This window comes from Phaseolus vulgaris, chromosome 11, assembly GCF_000499845.2.
Source record: "Phaseolus vulgaris cultivar G19833 chromosome 11, P. vulgaris v2.0, whole genome shotgun sequence".
Classification (NCBI taxonomy): Eukaryota; Viridiplantae; Streptophyta; class Magnoliopsida; order Fabales; family Fabaceae; genus Phaseolus; species Phaseolus vulgaris.
In genome coordinates this window covers 47,070,819-47,092,981 of record NC_023749.2, presented here as the reverse complement: position 1 = coordinate 47,092,981, position 22,163 = coordinate 47,070,819, and the positions used below count along the sequence as shown (strand labels likewise).

The 22,163-nt window shown below is 32.1% G+C and overlaps 1 protein-coding gene across 1 annotated transcript; it reads right to left on the bottom strand.

The window, feature by feature from the left end:
- Nucleotides 1-7,289: 7,289 nt before the first annotated feature.
- On the bottom strand, nucleotides 7,290-9,095 carry LOC137809040 (uncharacterized). The gene is made up of 5 exons (XM_068610184.1): nucleotides 8,979-9,095; nucleotides 8,430-8,525; nucleotides 7,673-7,762; nucleotides 7,511-7,594; nucleotides 7,290-7,431 (listed from the first exon to the last, which is right to left on the bottom strand). Exons 1-5 carry the CDS (start codon nucleotides 9,065-9,067, stop codon nucleotides 7,290-7,292), a joined length of 501 nt encoding a protein of 166 aa, XP_068466285.1. The 5' UTR covers nucleotides 9,068-9,095.
- Nucleotides 9,096-22,163: the final 13,068 nt, after the last annotated feature.

The window sequence follows — 22,163 nt, the reverse complement described above, 5'->3', positions numbered from 1 at the left end:
GCTTTGTATCATCAAAGTATTCTGTTCTTATACTGTGAGCTCCATCTTCTTGACAGAGTCCTGACAAATGTGGAACTTGTCAGTAAATTAAGATGCTTCAACAAGAGAGGATAAAAATAATTTGATAAACTTCCATATATTTAAGTTTGATTTTGAATGCCTCAAAGTTTGTAGAATGACAGCTTTCATCCCACAAATGAGCGACACAAACATGAAGATGTTTGTTGAGCCTCATGTGACTAGTGATGAAGAGTTTAAAATTCTACTGCGACAGTTTTGTTGATTTATTATGCTGTGTTTAAAATTTAGAGAAGAATGGATTTAGTGAAAAGTCTAATAATCAGTCATGGTAATTCATGTCTTTGGAAAAAAAAGTGTTATTTTTCTTTTATAACATAACTGAGTTTTGAGTTATTAATTTTTTAAAAATAAAATTGCAAAGGCTAAAAGGTTTACTTAACTTGTTATCTCTGCAGCTACTCATTAAAGAGAAGATAATATAAAAAAAGAGTATCTTCCAGCAATTTAGCACTTTTTCTTCTGATATGTGAAGAATCTTTACCATTCCAAAATGATTTTGAAAAAAAAAAGTGATGGCCCAAGCACACTAGCACACCAAGCCAATAGGACTGAGTGCAGCAGCCTGTAAGTCCTCCACTTTAAGAGTCAAACCTAAGCATCCAGTGAAGTCACCAGCCTCAATTCTCAACTTGGAGTGGGCAGATATTGCTGAATTTGAATAATCAAAAGTGTAATGTGGTTGTCTTAGAACTTGAACTGAATTTGAAGAAGCTGAAAGTGATGAAGTGAATTAATGCTATGAAGAAAGAATTAAACATGATTGAAAAAAAAAAATTGAGAGCCGGTGGATGAACCCAAACATAAACAATGAGTAAAATGAGTTTATTGAACTAAACTAAACTGTTTGTTTAATATCTTCTCACAAACAAAGAAAAAGTCGTGCTAGTTATTTGTAACAGTGTCTTTTAATTGTATTCTCACAGTTTAGAGTTGACATGTATATGATGTGTGCAAATATATTAAGCCTCATGCATAAGCCTATGGTTATATTAAACTGATAACAGATAATACACTCACTCTAAACCCTAAACCCTATACACTTAATCTTAGCCAAAAGATCGAGAAAGGAGGCTTCTAACAGTGTAAGTGTTGAGTTTTTATTTTCTAAGTTCCAATTGTTTGTCAGAGTCCTGACCAATGTGGGACCTGAAGGTAAGGTTAAAAGAGTACAAATGATAACCGAGTTCAAACACACTCCCTCTTTGGACAAATAACTTTTGAATATATTATTAGGTATTTTCAATGCACTCTAAGTTTATACTGTCACAAAGTAGCATATGGAACATAACCCACTGTATTATTCAAATTTTAGATAAAACTTTAATTATTATATGGAGATTCGTACTTATTGTAATGATCATTTTGTAATTACACTGGTTTACATATGTGAAATTTCTTATTTAAAAAATTAAAAAATAAATAAATTTGTATATTTAATAATTAATTAAAAAATATGGATAAATATGGGAGACTCATGCAGTTCAAGTATAAAACTCAATTATCTTATACAATTATAAAAGTAAAACATATAACCATTTATCATCACAAAGACTATAGAGTATTTTGCATGTATTCGAATGAGTATCGTGACTTAAAATTAATTTTTATAAGACTACGAAGATTTCTAGTTATGCTGAATTGTAATAAGTGAATATTCCATTCATATACTTAGTTCTCCTATTGGAACAATTATAGGAGAGTCACTTTTATAACGACATGACATGATTCAGAAGGTTACAAAAATAGTTAAGTGAAAAGCAAAATATATATAAATTTTACTTGTAGGATTACATTGCTAAAATCTACTATATATCATCTAATTTTAAATGTATCCATTATTATATATTTGTTTTCTAAAACTATGAAATAAGAGATGTATACAACTATAAGGATGTGAAAGTATAATTTTTCTTCATATTTTATCACTAGATGGGATGGTTTTCCAACTACATTTACCTCTCAATGCATCATCCATAAATAACCACAGTCATGGTACATTCATACCATGACTAAGAAAAAATTCATTAGATACAAAAACAATTCTCAAAGGAGGTCTTATTCAACCCATGAAGAGTCCATCATACATGTGAATCCAACTATCATTAAAATTGGTTTACCCTACACTATTGAAAATGTTGGTTCACTATAATTTATGTTCTTGCAAATATGAGCCTCACCCCTTCAAGTCCTTGTATGTTCCAAACCTGATGAGTCTACTTACTAGGTACTATTAAAGTCCCTATTTTTAACATTTTTAAGAGCTAAAAGTCCAAACAATCTTATGTTTGTCTTTACACCAAACCATTCTATTTCGCTTGCTTTAATAAACTTAGATGATCATCCTACAAAATCATATTCTTTTTATGAAAACAATCATCCCTACAATGAAAAGCTTAAAAGAATATTCCTATTCCAAGTAGAAGTCACTTGGTTTCCAACTACAACAATGCCTAACAAGAACCCAACATAGGCACAACCATGTTCACACCTGTTGGGAAAATCATAACTAATTCTCCATCTTTTGTATAGATACAAAATGGAAACTTGCAAAACTAATAAGCAGAAAAAAGAAAATATAGCAAAATAAAATAATGACTTAAAGAATTTTTAATGTGGGAAAACCTCCTCAACTTGAGAAGTAAAAACCCACGGAACCTAGTCCAGAAAATGTCTCAACTATGAAAGTAGGATTACAAGATTTGTTTCTCTTACTCTATGAGTGTACCACTTAATCTCACCCAACAATGATGAAATACAATGTCTCTCTACCCTCTCACTAGGATTTCTAATCTCACTATGGTAGATATCAATTATCTCATTTACTCTCTATGTTGTTCTTCTCACTTGCTTGCCTTTATATAGAGAAGGAGAGAAAGACTTCTTCCTAAAGAGATAATGGATAATTAATGTTTGTCACATTTTCAAAGACCTTGAAAAACTATCTTCAACTTTCTAGGTTGAACTTCATAGTCTTCAACAGAGGTACAATTTCAAGACTTTGGAATGTCCATCATTGAAATATATTCAATGGATCGATTATCAAGATTCATTGATCATGGTCTCCCATTAATTGAGGAGGGATTCCCAACAACACAAAACCATATCTAGGCTTTAGCATAATAATTTGTGTTTAACGTCATTGAACTCCATTCTCTGCAACACTACAATTTTCAATTGGCAAGATAACCTTTATTAGCACTCAAATGTAATCATATAACACAATTATTGGATAGGAATTGGGTCACCTTGCTACAACATATAAAGAGAGTTGTGCATTGAGCCAAAATGCTAGACATATGCCAAATAATTGACTTCCTTCTTCCAAAATCCAGTGTATCATATCAACAATTGTTGCTAACATTTTTGTAACATATGTGTTTGTTTTCCTACTACATTTACCTATCAATGTGGTTTTATCATTAACAAAACTAAGCATAATCATGTTACATGCATCTACCAATTAATTCATCCATGATTTTGACAAATTTCATCACATTAGCAACACTAATAATACATATCCAAGTTGTTGACTATGTTGTACTTTTTATTCTTCTACTGTTAGTATTCCCATACACCCTTCATTGCAAATTCATGTTAGTTGACTAATCTTTACTACATTTTATTTAGGAACACTCGGTACATAAGAATTGACTCGTATAATAAATATATATTTTTTAATTTATGAAAAATAAATTTTTAAATATAATTTTTTAATAGATAAATCGTCTCACAGTTATTCTCACGACAAATGTGTAATAAGATATGGGTAAAAAGAAATTATTACGATGTTCTCATTTTCAATGAAATTTGGATTTTAATCATACTGATAAATTGACTAATAAAATATTTCATTAAATATATACATTTTTTAAATATAATTAATATCCTTTTTAATATTTAAATGAATTAGATAAATCGTCTCACGTTTATTCTCACAACAAATGCGTAATAAGATATGGGTAAAGATAAATTATTATGATGTTCTCATTTTCAATGAAATTTGGATTTTAATCATACTAATAAATTGATTAATAAAATATTTCATTAAATATATACATTTTTTTAAAGTAATGCATGCAGACACATGATTACTATTCTAATTGAAAAATATAATGAAATAGTATCCATTATATATATATATGTATTTAAATTTCATTATAAAAATGACTTACGTCCAACTACTACATTGGATGAGTATTGAAACATAAACAATCTATGTATTTCAAAAAGAAAAAAAAAACACTATTAAATATCAAAAAATCATCAAGCCTTACCGAATTTCGTGAAGATTTTATGATTAGGGACCATCAAATTCTTTAATATTCTTCCTTTTCTGCCACACGTTGTAGGAACATGTAGCTCCTTGCTTTTCTGTCTTGCGAAGGAGGTTTTGAACAAAGGCATTTTTAAGCTTGTGAATTATAAAAGGATTATGCATATGGCTAGTCCTAAATGTTATATCACTCTTTCTCACATTCTATATGTTGATGATATATTTGTTTTCTGTAGGGCAGATGATAAGTCTCTTAAATATTTGAGTATTTTTCATCAAAAACATGGTGATTTTTCTAATCAGTATGTTAACAATTCTAAAAGTAGATTTTTCACCATGGATAATTCTGCAAGATTCTTTACAAAAAATTCAACGTCATCTTTCTTGCAGTCATGGCCTTTTACCTTTTAACTATTTAGGGGTGTCTATCTTTATTGGTGCTCCCAAGCTCAGGTTTATTCAATCTTTGGCTGATAAAGTCAAATTGAAGCTTGGGACTTGAAAAGGGAAATCTCTTAGCATGATGGGTCAGATCCAATTGGTTGGTTACTGGTTTCCTTACTTATAGTTTTAATGTGTATAAATGGCATGCTTCTATTCTTAAGCAAGTTGAGCAATGAAGCAAAAATGGCAGTCCTTGGGTTAATTTGATTAAACTTGTTGTCATTACCTTCTCTATTTTGATGATCTGGCATATGAGGAATTATGCTAGATTTCAAGTTAAGATTGATCTTTCCAGGGCCATTTCCACCATTAAGAATTTCACTTGTCTAGTGGGTAATTCGTCTAAAAGCTCTATGAGGAATGATATGCTCAACTTCAATGTGCTTAAGTTCTTTGATATTGATACTCGTAGTGATAAAGTTTTTCATCCTTTCCTGTTAGATGGGAGTTTCCTTCATCAGGTTGAGTTAAAATTAATACTGATGGTGTTGCTAGGGGTTCTCCTGGTTTTGCTGCTTGTGGTGGTATTTTCGTGGGAGTATGAGCGAGTTTATTGGTGGTTTCTCTGCTTTCCTTGATATTTAGACTGCTTTGGTTGCTAAGTTTTATGGAGTTATACGTGTTATTTCCTTTCTTTATTTTTTTTTTTTTTTTTTTAATAATATTTTTTTCATGTGGTGGCAGATGATTGTTGATACTTGAGATGTCAACTTAGCTGAGATGTCAAGTTTCATAGTAATGTCTAACATGAGAGCTTCTATAAAAAAATATTATATTTTAATAAATATTTTAATTTAAAATATTTACAATAAACTAAGTAAATACTAAATTAAAGTAATATTAAATTAGATTTACTTTTAACATTGTTACGTTTAGGCGTCGAGTGCCACAACATGAATTTTGTATCTACAAGATAAGTGACTCTTTCATCTTTCATCTGATGATTGTATTGACCAATAGAAATCAATTTTAGAGACAAAAAATAATTAATTGTTATATTGACTAAATTAGATATAATTTTAGAGACTAAAAAAATTATTGGTATCTAAATTAGTTTCTATTATTGATAAATAGTTTCTAAATTGATATATAATTAGTTGTCAAAGTTTTATCTATCAATTGTTTACATTCTAAAGTTAATAGTTAAAACCTTAGTAACTAATTATATACCAATTTATAAACTATTTATCAATAATAGAAACTAATTTAGATACCAATAATTCTTTAGTCTCTAAAATAGTATCTAATTTAGATAATATAACAACTAATTATTTTTTGTCTTTAAAATCGATTTTTATTTAATGATTTTCTTGTAGTAAATTCATTGTAATGTGTAAAGGAGTCTCTTCCAGAGTTAAGTAGAACAAGAAGGGTGTTTGGCTTATCCAGTTGTATTACCCATATGGTCATATGGTTGTATGTAGGTGTAGTATGTAGGGTTGTTAGGATGATTTTGTATAAGGATTAGTATCCCTAAAGTGCTCCTTCTAATTGATTTAATTCTTTGTCGATATATAGAAGAAAAAAAATATTGTTATATTTATGTAAAACTAACATTTAGGGTCAAAACAACTATATTTTATTTGTAGAATTGAATCATAAGGAATGCTATATTATTCTACAATATTGTAACATTGTATTTCTCTCAAATTAAAGCTCAGTGTGAAGAATTGCATCATTGTCTGTGACCATCTCCAAGTGATTTGAAGAAGATTCTTAGTCCTGAAAAATCCATAAAAAACGTTAGTATTTTTATTCTCTTTTAATTTCTTATACTATTTACTAAATTTACTTCTTGCCAAACACAACAAGTGTGCATGTCCATATGAAATGAATAATAAATTAAATGTAATAATAAATAAAATAAATAAATAAATAGAAAAACATATTAAAGGAATAATAAATTAAATGTAATAATAAATAAAATAAAATAAAATAAGTCCTTTTTTGGTGAAGACAAACAAGTAATAAATAAAAAAAATTAAAATATCAATCGTTCATAAAAACTATTGAGGACTTTAGTCGAGTTCTTATGGTATAGGAAACATTTTTTTTCATTTTAATTTTAAAATTAATAGAATAGAATGTACATTGATATGTGAATTTTTCTTATTAAATTTAAAAAAACAATAAATTAAAAACAAATTCAATTCGAATAAAATTATTATTGTCAAGTAAACATTGAAAGAACATTTATTTAATTAGGATGGATAACAATCATTACTTCTCACAACATTACTCTCATTATATATATTACTACAAAATTAAATATTATTTTAAAACTTAAAAAAATTATTTGTATCTAAATTAATTTATATTATTGATAAATAATTTTTAAATTATATCTAATTAACTATCCAAATTTTAGCTAAAACACTATATATATATATATATCTCGTGTTAAAATTTTATACATAAAATTCTATAAATGAATTAATTAAAAAAATAATAATTACTATTCATTAATTATAAAGCTACTGAATTCTACTAATTAATTTGATAAGAAATATTTAAAAAAATAAAAAATGTAATTGATATTTGAGTTATAAGTAACATACCTTTGTACTTTTAAATTGGAATTGCCAGGTGCAATTTTATTAGTTTGAGTAGGTGGAGGTGGAGGAGATTTACTCCTAATAACAAAGATTTAATAATTAGTTTTATGAAAAATTAATATATAATTGATATTTGAGTTATAATTAATTAACATACCTTTGTAGTTTTATATTAGAAATGCTTGGTGAAATTTCCCCAGTTTGAATTGGTGATTTTGGTGGAGGTGGAGGAGATTGAATCCTAATAACAAAGAGTTAATAATAATTTGGTTTGTACAAAATTAATATATAATTCATATTTAAGTTATTAACAACTTACTTTTGCTCTTTGAGATTAGAATTGCTTGGCACATTCTTCTGGATTTCACTTGGTGGTGGAGATGGAGAAGTATGAGAATCACTTTGAATCCTATTAAAAGTTATAAAAATTAATTATTTTGAGTTTAAATTGATGGTAAAGATAAAGAATATAAAAATCAATTTAAGTCCTATTATTTATTCTTTATTATTATTTGTTTCTCTCATTCATCCTCTTCCTTCCATTTCTATGGTACCAAACTCATAATTAATTTTTCTTAAATACATTTAAAAAACTATTTATTCAATAAAATTCTATATACACACTCATTGGATATTATTTTATAGTAAAATAAAACAACAATAACTATATCAATTATTGATCTATAAGCCTAATAAAATAAATATAATAAATATTTGAAGTTATAGTAACAACTTACACTTGGATATTTATATCGGAATTTTGTAATACGTTCTCAGTTTGAGTGTCAGGTGGAGGCGTGGATTTGTCAGAATCACTTATAAAAAAATTTAGCAAAATATATTATTATATATATATAAGGTAAAAAGTATAGTATTATAAAAAAATGTATTAATTACTAATAAAAATCAATAGAGTATGATTGAAATATTTTAAGAATAAAAATATATTTGAATTTAAAAGTATGAATTATAAAAATAGTAAAATGATTAAGTATATTAAACAAAAAGACATAAATAAATCAGTTGAGATATATAATAAACTAATAAAGTTTATATTTGAGTCATTTGCAACATACAACTCTGTTCCTCCATTGATGATGTTGCTTGACACTTGGTCATCAGCATGAGTTGGTGGAGAAAATAATGGGAGTGTGAGATTATCACTTTCAGCACTGTATAAAAAAATTGTAACATATTAACAAAGAATCTAAAAATAGAAAATACAAAGTTATTTAAATTTCATTTTGTAATATAGTATATGAGAGTCATTTAAAAGCTCATTCTAACGAGTGTTTGTTAAATATATCATGTCACCCGCTATCGGACTGTTATTGGACTACTCATAATATGTTGTCTCACGCATTTGCTGTCAGTTTTGACGTGAGGAGGTGTGTTGGAAATCACACATCAATTAGATATGAGAATATTTCATTGTATATAATTAGTACAAATCTCACCTTATGAACCGATTTTATAAGATTTAATTAAATTTAAAGTTCACTTTGTAATATACAGAGAATAAATAAATTAAAAAAAACTCTTCAGCTTCAAAACCAGAAAAACATTTGATAAACAATGCTACCTGCATAATTTTAAAGCATAAAACATATGAGTAGCAATGTTACCTTATGACAGAAGTGGGAAAATGATGATGCAGCAACATTACAGAAAGAAGGAATGGAAGAAACACGATGACACCCTCTTGAGAAGCCATTTCAGAAGAAAGATCTGAAGTAGGTTTTGTTTGAGTGTGATTGTTGTGGAGAACTCAAAATGAAGTGATATTTATAGAAAGGATAGAATGCAGTGGTGCTGGTGTGCTGTATAAAGCCATGACTCTTTCTTCTTAGTCTCAGCTTTTTGTAAATATGGAAATAAACAACTTCCATCTCCCATTCTGCACGTCGTATACGTCCTCGACAAAACAACAATTAGTGTGTAATACTATGGCAACTTTTCTTTACTTTTTCAGAAATAATATGTAACCATTTGTGTGACTGAAGAACTTGGTCTATGGTCTACTTTGACAAGTATATTCAAAGACAAATATTAAAAGCAACATCTCTCCTACCACTTTAATAAAATCATTAAATAGTAACTAAATCTAGAGATAAAAAATATAGAATAAGATTAAAAAATATTTCTATTTACATCATTTCTATTATTAATAAAAATTTATAAAATAATTTTTAAATTAATATATAAATTAACTACTAATATTTTAGATTCTAAATTAGTTTCTAAAAGACTAATAGAGACTAATTTAGAATTTAAAGTAATAAGTAACTAAAACTTTGGTAACTAATAGTTAAATACGAATTTAGAAATTATTTTATAAACATTTATTAATAATAGAAACTATTTTAAATACCAATAATTTTTTTAGTTTATAAGATACTCTCTAATTTAGTCAAATAATAACAAATTAGTTTAATTTTTAAAAATAAATTTTATTTAATGATTTTCTTATAGTGTTATAATACCGATTTTTCAACTGAAAAGACAAATATATATCATGATTAACCAGAGTGACATTATAATAAAATTATTAAATAGAAACTAGTTTTAAAGATAAAAAATAATTAATTATTATATACTATTTTAAATATTAAAAAAATATTAATATTTAAAATAATTTATATTATTATTAAATAACTTTTAAATTAGTAATTAATTAATCATTAAAGTTTTAGTTAACAATATCAATTTAGAAACTATTTATTAATAACATAAATTATTTTAAATATTAATAATTTTTTAATTTTTAAAATAGTATCTAATTTAGTTAATATATCAATTAATTATTTTTTATTTTAAATAATTTTTATGTAATGACATGATTTTTTTTATCAACAATAAACAATGAATAAATGTGAGTCACTTTAGGGGGTGACCCAACCCTTATACAAAACACACGACCTTTAACCTTGTTCACAACACACACCCCGCCAACTCCTAAGAACTTAAATAAAACCGAAAAGAACCACCAACAACCCTCACTCTTGTACCCAAATAAGACATCAAAACATCATCTTCATACAGACCAAAGGATCAACACACCAGTCAGAGAAGGAAAAGATAGCATCCTGCGACTTGGAAGTAACCCAAGCCCATGCCTTTAATTGCACCAACGCGAATACTTCCAATACATCTATTACACCCCCTCTAAAAATTACTCTGTTTCTATGTTTCCAGATTTCGTTGACGACCGCGATCCAAATCACTCCCCAAACCTTATTTACCGAAACAGACACGTTACTCAACCTAAACTGAGAGAAATTTTGCAGTGGAACATTATGAAACACACTTTGCACGCCCAACCAAACACAACAAAGGTTCCACACTCGCCACGCAAAACTACACTCAAAGAACAGATGAGTGTTAGATTCCTCCTCCACCCCGCAAAGACTACACATAGAACTTACCACCGTGATCCCACGTTTTTCCAAGTTAGCCTTAGTAGCCAACTTATTTTCCAACACCCTCCACACCGTAACATGTGCAGAAGGTACAACCTTACACTTCCAGAACTTTATAAACTCCCCTTCTCTCTCCCCTATTCGCCCCCCCCCCCCCTAGACGGAGATATCCAGTTTAACCGAATACCCTACCTCCTCCCCTTCCTTCCACTCCCAATTATCTTCCTTCTCCAAATTCAAGCTCACACCCTGAACTTCCTGAGACAGTAGACACACTAAACTCTTTTCCCACTCAAAAAGACTCCTTCTCCAACCAAACTTCCAAACCCAAACATTGTTGTTCCAAGCCCCTACCTCTGCCACCGAGGAAGCTTTTGAGACACTAAGTGAAAACAGCCTCGGGAAAACACTTTTCAACGCCCCCTACCCACCCAATTGTCTTCCCAGAACATAACTTCCTTCCCATTACCCACCTTCCAAGCCACGGCATCTTCAAAATTCTGACCCCACCCTTCTAAGCTCCACACCTCCCTTAAATCTTTCCACCACAGGGAATCTGAACTTCCTCCCCTTCCCTCTCTCAAAATTCTCCAGCCCCCGTACTTGGAATCAATTACCTCCTTCCACAAACCACCCTTATCCGACCCCAGACGCCAAATCCATTTACCGAGTAAAGCCAAGTTGAAAATCCTTAAGTCAATGACGCCAAGCCCTCCATCCTCCCGCGCTTCACACACCTTTTTCCAAGAAGCCCACGCTACCTTTCTTCCATCAGAGCCCCAACCCCACAGGAAATTCCTTTGAATACTCACTATCTCGTTTGCCACCCCAACAGGCATTTTGAAAAGAGATAGGTAAAACAAAGGGATAGAAGAGAGAACCGACTTGATCAGGCAAATTCGCCCTGCCATAGACAATAGCCTGCCTTTCCAACTACTCAATCTTCTTTTCACTCTATCTATCACCCCAGCCCAAAACTCATTTTTCTTATGACACCCTCCTATCGGCAAACCCAAATAAACAAAAGGAATTGTCATCACCTCGCAATTAAGAATGGTCGCAAAACGCTGAATCGATATTTACTTTACCCCCACACCTCCTAACTTGCTCTTCATAAAATTCACCTTAAGCCCAGACGCAAGTTCAAAACAATTCAGAGCCGCCTTAATATTGAAAATGCTCTTGACATTAGCTTCACAAAAGAAAACAGTATCATCAGCATACTGTAACATGTTAACTTTCACCTTCTCTCTGCCAATCTCCAGACTATCTATCATCTTCCTCTCAGTTGCCATTCTAGACACGCCTGCCAAGCCTTCCGCCGCAATAAGGAACAAAAAAGGGGCTAACGGATCGCCTTGTCGAAGTCCTTTTTTTGGGAAGAACTCCTTAGACAGACTACCATTCACTAACACAGACACAGAAGCAGACTCCAAACACCCTTTTATCCAACGAATCCATTTACCACAAAAACCGAGCCTTTCTAACATATAATAGATGAACTCCCATCTCACTGAGTCATACGCCTTTTCAAAATCGGCTTTGAAGAAAACACAACTTTTCTTCCTTCTCTTTATCTCATCCAGAACTTAATTGGCGACTAACACACCATCCAACAAACCCCTCCCCTGAAGAAAGGCGGACTGCCTGACATCAATGACTTTTGCAATCACCTTTTTTAGACGCAGCGACAGAGCCTTTGAAATAATTTTGTACAGACATCCGACCAAAGAGATAGGTCATGATAGTTACTTTTGTTTCTATTTATCTTTTATTACATAGTTTTAACAAGTCAAGTTCCATTCTTTTGTAGGGTTTAAGCTCATATCAACACGTTTGCATGGAATATTTAGTAAAGAATGAGAGTGGTTGACTATGAATATGTGTTCATATATCATAATCTTTTCACTACACCATTGCCACCGACTCTTGTTCTGTGTATATAGCCAAGTAATGTGAACACAATCTTTAATAATGGTGTTTTATTCTTTATTGGTAGTTGGAAATGGTACAATATTTTCAAGTCCCCTAGTCTCATTAGCGCAGAAATGTAAAATAAATAAGGCTATTTTACATTTACAAATGCGGTCATAGAACCGCATTTGATCAGCATGCATTCGTAAATCGGACATATACAAATGCGGTCAAAGAACCACATTTATAAATTAGATTTACAAATGCGGTTATTTAAAATAACCGCATTTGTATATTATTCTGAATGAGGGATGAGGGTTTAGGGGTTTAGGATTTACGAATGCGGTCTTGGTAAAAACCGCATTCATAAATCACATTTACAAATGCGGTTTTGGTAAATGACCGCATTTGTAAATAGGTAATTCACATTTACAAATGCGGTTTTGGTAAATGACCGCATTTGTAAATAGTGTTTTTTTAAAGTGCAGTTTGTATTGTGCATAAACCATATAAATTAATAACCTGCATAATGATCAAACCCAACCAGACAAATACAGAAATATAGTAATCAATTGAGATCATCAAAATGTACATTTACAAGTAATCAAATTACATATAATAAAACCAGTATTGTTTACCTATGCTAGAGTTATAAAAATTTATGAAATATGTGGACCAAGAATCTCTAACATATGAAATGCCTTCCTCATTCATTGGTGTTTCTTCTGTGAATAACTGCATTGCAAAGTTGACATAAATTAGTTTTTAGATATATATATATGTTCAAGAATTATAAAATTGATTTAACATATATAGTCCCTCTTTCCAACCAGTTTTAACACCTAGTCTTATAATGGTAATCATCCATTGCATAATGTAATAGCCACACTCATAGCTTCCTAGTTGTTTATTACACTATAATTCAATAAAAAGTAATATGTTAGTATATTGATAAACAATGATAATAGAGAAAGAAAAAAATTACAAACCTTTATTCTTATCTAGTTCAAATTATTTGAAATTGATCGACCTTTTAGGATGTTATATCCACGCCATGAACTGGTTAATACAAAAAACCTCGTAAGTAGATGGTTAATTAGTAACATATACAAAGTTCAGTTTATAATGTACTTACGTATCAATGATATCCTTAAAGTTTTTGGGAATCTTCTTGTGTAGGGAACAAAACCACACAGCAGTCTTATCAACCATTGATAAGACAAGTAACTGCCAATGATGCCTATATCATCAATGAAAAGAGTTAGTAAATATTTAAAACATGAAATAATAATAATTGATGATATATAATTAAACTTACTCATTAATATAAGGGCATAAATAAATTTGTTTTCCCTCTTTTTCCAGGGTGTTAGTGATGTATGCTTGAGTCTCAGATGAGTTTGGTCCAACGGGATTAGTATATGCAGGATCTAAGAATCCATACATATTTTCCTTCCCCTCAGTGATACAGACTCTATGCAAAAACCTACAAGTTTTTAGTTAAAGCATAATCAATAATAATTTAACATAAAGTAAATTGAATAATAGGTAAAGATACTTACATCATAAAAAATTGAATTATACTTATATTGAGCTCCTGTTTCCCATATATAAATTCTGATAAATCTGTGTTGTAAATCATCAGTGGCAGTTCGGTGTTTATTTGAAAAAATGTATCATCCCACGGAACTGGAAAAGGTTCATTGCCAATCTGACTAGCAATGAGGCGTAAGGAAGCTATAGGATCGTCAACTAGAACCTCACGCTTCTTTTCCGGACTTGGTGGTTGAAAAGGTTTCTACAAGATAAACAACATTTGTATTAAATTATATGTAATATATAAATATAAATAAAAAATAATATAATGAAATGAAATTATTACATAAGGTTTGGGCATAGATCGAATGAGCTCTCTGGGCCAGGCAACGAATTTATGAAATGCATCGGCCACAGTGGTTACCTCATCTGAAGGTAGCAGAACACGAGCATCAGGAAATCGTATTTTTTCAACTGTTACCTTCGCCACATTAGGGGAGAGAGGAACGTTATGTAAGGTGGTGGCGTTTTGATAGACTTTTCCAAGGGCCACCACCCGAGAAAGTTTGCCGCCCACTACCAGTAGCTCACAATCCTCCGTCTGCCCATTGATATCATCCCCTGATGTTGGAGGAGCTGCACCCCTTTGTGCTCTTGGGAGTGGGACTAACAAGGGGTTCAATCGGCTCAGCACAAACTTGTTGCGATAGAAACTCTTGTCACATTCGATCATTCTCCTTTTTCATCTGTAGCCACATCAAATCAGTCTCCTTTCTCATCTCCTCCATTAATTCTTCACGTATCTTAGTCTTCATTTGAGTTTCGTTCTCTTTGGAGGAGGAGGATGACTGTCGTTCTGAAACTCCAAAATATAGTTTAATTCCGACCCCTTGTCCAGCTGCACGAACACGATCAGAGTGCTCAGGTCATCTAATTGCTTCAACCAGGATATCGTGACGACCTTCAGCAACAAATTTACCGTCGGATTCCAAGGAATCCTGCAAGAGTACACAAAAATCATATTTTCAAGCATTAATATAATTAATGCTTTAAAATAAATGAAAATAACAAAAATAACTTACAACTTTTTCAATGATAACCCCGGATTGCTCAGAACTTGGTGCACCCGACTATTTAATTCGGGCTTTCTTCCATTTTACATGGCGAAAAGGTGGTGATGGAGGAGAAGTGACCCCTGTTTCCACATTCTCAGACAATGTCCCCTGTTTAGATTTCTCCTTTTCCACCATCAGTGTTTGCTCAAGTTTTCGATACCCCGAACGAGACATAACGTGCGGGGTAAGATTCTTCAAAGCTATGTCTTGAGCTTTCTTCCGACGATCCTGTCATAATTGAAATAAACAAACTGAAGTAAATAAGATAAACTTATTAATGTTATATAAACAAAAAAGTTACTTCACTTACCATCCAAGCCTCATTTTCACGGCTTTCTCTAAAAAGACGCCATGTCTCTTCATCAATATGTTTGTACTTTAAACATGGATTTTCGTCTTTAAGGTCGCCAAAAATGTATCTCGAAGTCAGTCTTGACTTAAAGGTATGGAATTTGAGTCCGATATTGGATATAATCTTTGATCGAAGCGGTTCCACATCAGGAATTTCAAAGTTTGCCTGCAAAATAACATCAGCAAATTAAAATTAATCAATGAATATTAAAAAGCATTATATCAAAATGTAAAGCTTACCAGAACATCCTCCCAGATCATGTTACGGTCGACCTCTGACACCTCATCCCATGAATTAATCAGAATGGAGAGCCTCTCACGAGAAACAACTTCAAGATAGCTCATAAACTCATCTGCCTTAGGATCAAAAGCCACTCCAGTGTTAACGTCAATGTCAACACGTGTCTTCTCACCAGCAGCACGTCTCAATGCGAGACGCTTCAATCTAGTAGGTCCTCTGCTGCCTCGTCCGGATCGAGGTTTGAGTGGGGTCTGATCGTCATCCATGTCTCTGTTAAAAAAATTAGGTAACAAACATTAGTTAATCTGCATCGAATTAAAATCTTCTAAAAATAATACATAAAAATGTAAATCTAAAATGCTTATTTACAGGTTGCATGGGGGTTGAAAGTTTATATGTAAATTCCTTCACTGTGGTCTTTACGGGTTGCATGTATATCACCAACTACATCGTCATCTTTATTAATTATCTTTGGTGTGAATGAACAGGGGTCACCATTTTCAATATCATCTATGGTCTCCCCTTGTTTTTTGCCGTGTAAAACGACATACCAATGTTCTGACGTAGGATCTTTCACGTAGAAAACTTGAGATGCTTGTTGAACCATTATAAATGGCTCATCTCGATACCCTATCTTTCGAAAGTCCACTAGTGTGAATCCTGAATCATCAATTTTAACCCCACTTTTATTGTCAACCCATTTACACTTGAAAACTGGAACGGAAAACTTAGTGTAGTCAATCTCCCATATCTCTTCTATAAACCATAGTATGCCATTGATCCAAGTACTGGATTTGTATGTTTCGAAGTCGAAAACTGCATTGACTCGGCTTCAAGAGTAACACCAGAATTTTGAACTGTACTCTTTTCATCCATGGCCTTCGTGTAAAATATACAATTATTCACTTCGTATGCTGTACATGAGATGACATCAAACTTCAATCCAACAACCAACCAGGTCAAGGTCTCTGATGTCGTTGAATCCTTGAACACCTCATCTTTAAACCAAGGCATGAAAGTTATATTATGTTCCATCAAGACCCATTTCTCTGCTTGTCTTGGGTTATCTGCCTTCACAATGGCTTTGTGAGCTTCTATGTAAGGTACAACTTCATCTGTGTTATTCAATATGTACAAATGTGCTTGCAAGACTTCTGATCGAGATTTGCTTACAATATTCACACCACGTAAACATTTACTTGTAGAACGCCTGTGGTGCCATGAATTAGCTGGAACACCTATTGGATTTGCTTTTGTCATGTACTCTGAACAAAATTGAATACTTTCTTCAGCTATGTACCTTTCAATTATTGAAGCCTCTGGACGATAATGATTTTTCACATAACCTTTCAAAATTTTCATATACCGCTCAACAGGATACATCCATCTTAAGTACACTGGTCCACACAATCTAACCTCTCTTACCAGATGCACCACTAGATGAACCATGATGTCAAAAAAAGACGGAGGAAAAAACATTTCCAATTCACACAAGATAACAACAATTTCATTTTGAAGTTCATCTAGTTTTGAGGGATCAATGACTTTACAACAGATGGAAGAGAAGAATGAGCACAAACGGGTTATGGTGTGTCTAACATTTTTTGGTAAGATCCCACGGATAGCTACCGGCAACAACTGTTGTATCAAGATGTGACAATCATGAGACTTCAACCCAATTAACTTCAAATCTTGCATTGACACTAGACTCTTCACATTTGAGGAATGTCCTTGTGGCACTTTCACACCCTTTAGACATTAACAAAAACTAATTTTTTCATCTTTTGACATTGTGTAACAGGCTGGGGGCAAATATGTACGCTTACCCATTTGTATGGGTGCCAACTCGCCGCGTATGTTCATCTCAATCAAATCTAAACGAGCATTTAGACCATCCTTCGTCTTCCCGTTAATGTTAAGAAGTGTACCAATTAAGCTATCACACACATTCTTCTCAACATGCATTACATCTATACAATGTCTGACTTCTAACCTCGACCAGTACGGAAGATCAAAGAAGATTGATTTCTTCTTCCAAATATTTGTCACAGATGACTTTTTTTTGGACTTGCCGAAGGTGTGGTCTATGTTATTTACCTTTTCGTAAACCTCAACACCGGTTAATGGAGTTGGTGGACCCCTACCCTCTTGGTGTCCATTAAAGGCTTTTTTCAACCTCCGGTAAGGATGATGACTTCTAAGAAACCTCCGATGCCGAAGATATACTGTTTTCCTTCCATGTTTCAATTGTTGAGAAGCAGTGTCTTCTTCGCATATTGGACACGCTTTGTGACCCTTAACACTATAACCTGATAAGTTACCATATCCCGGAAAGTCATTGATGGTGCAAAATAACATGGCATGAAGCTTGAAAGTTTCATTAGCAAATCCGTCAAATACTTCGACACCCTGGTCCCACATTAACTTCAAATCTTCAATTAGGGGACTTAGATAAACATCAATATCATTCCCTGGTTGTTTCGGACCGGATATCATCATAGACAACATCATGTATTTTCGCTTCATGCACAATCCAGGAGGTAAGTTGGAAATAACTAGTAATACAGACCATGAACTGTGATTTGTACTCATATTACCAAACGGATTCATTCCGTCTGTAGCTAAACCAAGTCGGATATTTCTTGATTCTTTACCAAATTCTGGAAAGTCATCATCAAATTTCTTCCATTGAATAGAATCAGCTGGATGTCGGTACATGCCATCGCATTTCCTCTCATCTGCATGCCATCTAAGATTCTTAGCATCGTCTAGGTTTGCAAACAAACGCTTCATCCTTGGAATAATGGGAAGATACCACATAACCTTCATTGGGGGTCCATGCTTTTCCATGTCATCAATAGAATCATCATCTTTTTGTTTCAACTTATAACGTGATAACCCACACCTCGGACAACTTTTCAACAATTCAAAATCTTTCCGGTATAATATACAATCATTAGGACATGCATGTATCTTTTTGTACTCCATACCCATTGGACAAAAAATCTTTTTTGCCTCATAATTACGATTAGGTAGACTATTTCCCTCTGGAAGCATATCCTTCAACAGCTGGAGCAATTCCGTGAAGCTTTTATCAGTCCATCCGTTTATTGCCTTCAAATTCATCAATCTTAACACCACCGACAACCGTGTGAAGTTAGTTGATCCAGGATACAAAGGAGTCTCTGCATCTTTTGACATACTTTCATATCCATGCGCTTTTGCAAAACACTCAGCTCCCACATCACGAATCATGTCCTCCAATCGATCATCATCTCCATCATCGTGTACTGCTTCATCCATGGTAGAACCCACATATTCTTCAGTTACGGAAACACGTGGTAAATTTAATAATTCACCATGCCATGTCCAAGTTGTATAAGATCGAAGAAACCCATCACATAGCAGGTGTTCCCTCATGATATTCACATCCAGTATCCTTCCATTCAAACAGTTAACGCACGGACACCTGATCTTTGCTCCATCATGACCACTAATAATCGCGTTACGCTGCGCAAATTGTATAAATTCCTCTACTCCCCTTTCGTACTCATCACTTATACGAACAGTTGTAATTCAATTCAGAATGAATTACAAATGCGGTCTTTACTATGACTGTAGTTGTAATTCATTTTAATTGATTTACAAATGCGGTCTTACCCTAGAACCGCATTTGTAAATCAATTTAATTACAAAAATGCCACCGCGTTTTTTACAAATGCGTTTAAACGCAAAGCCGCACTAAATAAATGGTCGTTGTTTTCAAATTTTGTACTAGTGTGTGTTTTTCTTAAACGTGATGTGCTTTAAGCAAACATAGACTTGCTTGATCAATCTCGCTTAAACAAGTGTCAATTCAGGTGAGTGAGATTTCACTTAAACACCTTTTGTTATTTTAATTTAAATCTTATAATTTTTTAAAATATAGTAATGCATTGACTTTTTAACATTAATATTAGTTTTTAACATATGACAAGAACAAAGATTATTAAAGGATTTATCAACTTTGTCAATGTTGTTAAAAGAAAATGAATTTCTTTGAGAGGGAACTCCATGATAAGTGGTAATGGTCAGGATAATGAAAACATTCCCATTGATGGACACATCTTTCACTCTTCGCATTACCAAGTTCATTACGAAAAAAAAATAAAAAATAGGAAGTCATACTGTAGAGGAAGGTGAAACTCTAGGAAGGTAAATATGAGTGGTTCACCTCAAAATTGGAGGGGAGAAAATGAAATAAGATGGGAAAGCCTGACACCCCTTTTAGTGAGATCTTGGTGAGAGAATCTTGTGATAACATATACCATGAGAGGGTGATAAAGGAAGATAGAGAGTTTGAGTCACTGCTTTGAACAAGCTTTGTCTGTGAAGTTATATCTAGTATGATGCATTGGACATAAATGCATATTTGGAGACTACATAGTTTGTTCCAAGTTGTATATCAAAGTATGATGAATGACTTCACCATCCTTGTCCCATTTAGACCCTAAAGAAGACATTATGCGTGAGGGGTCATGATTTTGAATACGGAGGATGGGAGAATGTCATTCCATTGCATATTTAGAGACCATTTTAATAATCTTTCAAAAATTTGGATGAGTTTCATCCTTATCAACTTTGATCCTACCTTTCACAGTTTTAACATTATCACTAAGATTGCAAAGTTCATCTATGCAACTTAGGACACCTTCTCCATCAACATTAAGAACTTCATCTCTCATTGAATATAGGAGTTTGTACTGGCCTCACAAGAACTTTAGGGATTTCTGACCCTCATCACTCTACTGTGTAATTTTATGTTTTCAAGTGAATCCACCATATGGCAAGCCCTATGGTCAACCCTATTTTATAAAACGTTTAATATGTACATTTTGTGAATGAGATAGATTAACCCTAGCCACAAGCTAGAAGCTTCCTTCGACCACCACCACCACAAGACATGGATATATTATAGTTGAAATTGCAACAAATTAAAGGGTCATCACCATGCTCATGGACATAATGCAAGGACTTTCTTTTCACATGTCCACTGGTGTTCCCAAGCCATTTCAATGTCTTACATACGAGGACTACGTTGCTCATGTTGCATGGCCAACCCGCTTTGGGTACCAAGATTGAAGTTGTGTCATTCATGCACAACTTTAGTTAATTAACAAAGTTGTACAGATGCTACACAATTTCAACATAGATTGTACAAAAAATTGTGTATTATGCACACAACTTCTTCTTTGTTAACAAACTCGTTTGTCATAATTACGGGTTCTCATTTAAAATGGGTTTTATCCCCACGACTTAACCCAAATTTATAAAATAAAATAAAATTGTCCAAATTAGTAATAATGATTTTAAATTGCCCCATTTTTTTACTTTAGTTTGTGTCTGATAAGTTTTGTTGTAAATGGATTGAAACAGTTCAAAGTGTTTTATTTTTTAATTTTTTTTATTTATTATTGTGATAAAAAAAATTCTATTATGATATATATATATATATATATATATATATATTTAAGTTTGTTTCATGTAATTCGTACCTCAAGTGAGACAAGTGCAGGTTGACTGTCTCGTCTCATAACCCTCATCAATGTTTTTAACCTTTTATTGTGTAAACTGAATTTTGACTAAATATTTTAATTCATGATTTTAATAGTATCATATATTATTTTATTTTTATAGTATATTTATTTATTTACTTTGTGATAAATAATAAATCATTATTTTTAATTTTAAGTTTTTGTAATTGTTACACCTCCATCTGAAAACCTTGTTCTTAATAAGATATTCAAATTTGAGATAAAAAATTACAAAAGACTTTCTAGATTCTTTTTCAGTACTTTTATAATTTATACCAATCAACTTGCATGTACACAAATCCATAATTATATGGGTGAGTTAGATCTAGTAATTTCAGAAGATTAATATATCAGCACCATATATTAAGAAAAAAAGTTTTGAAATAAAATAAAATATACATTAAACCACAAGTATCCTAGTTTTACAAAACATGTTGAAATTCCACAAAACAAAATTTCCATTTGGCGGTGTAATGAAATTCCACAAAATATATAGAAATCAAAGTTTGATCATGGAAATTTATGTAACTCATCCCAGATTCAACCTTTGTCTTGCTACGTATCACATCCTTAAGGTACAAGCAACGTGTTGGATAAATCATGTTCCACTTTTGTTCCAACAACCCTCTATACCATATCCTATAAATACCTTCCTCCTGCA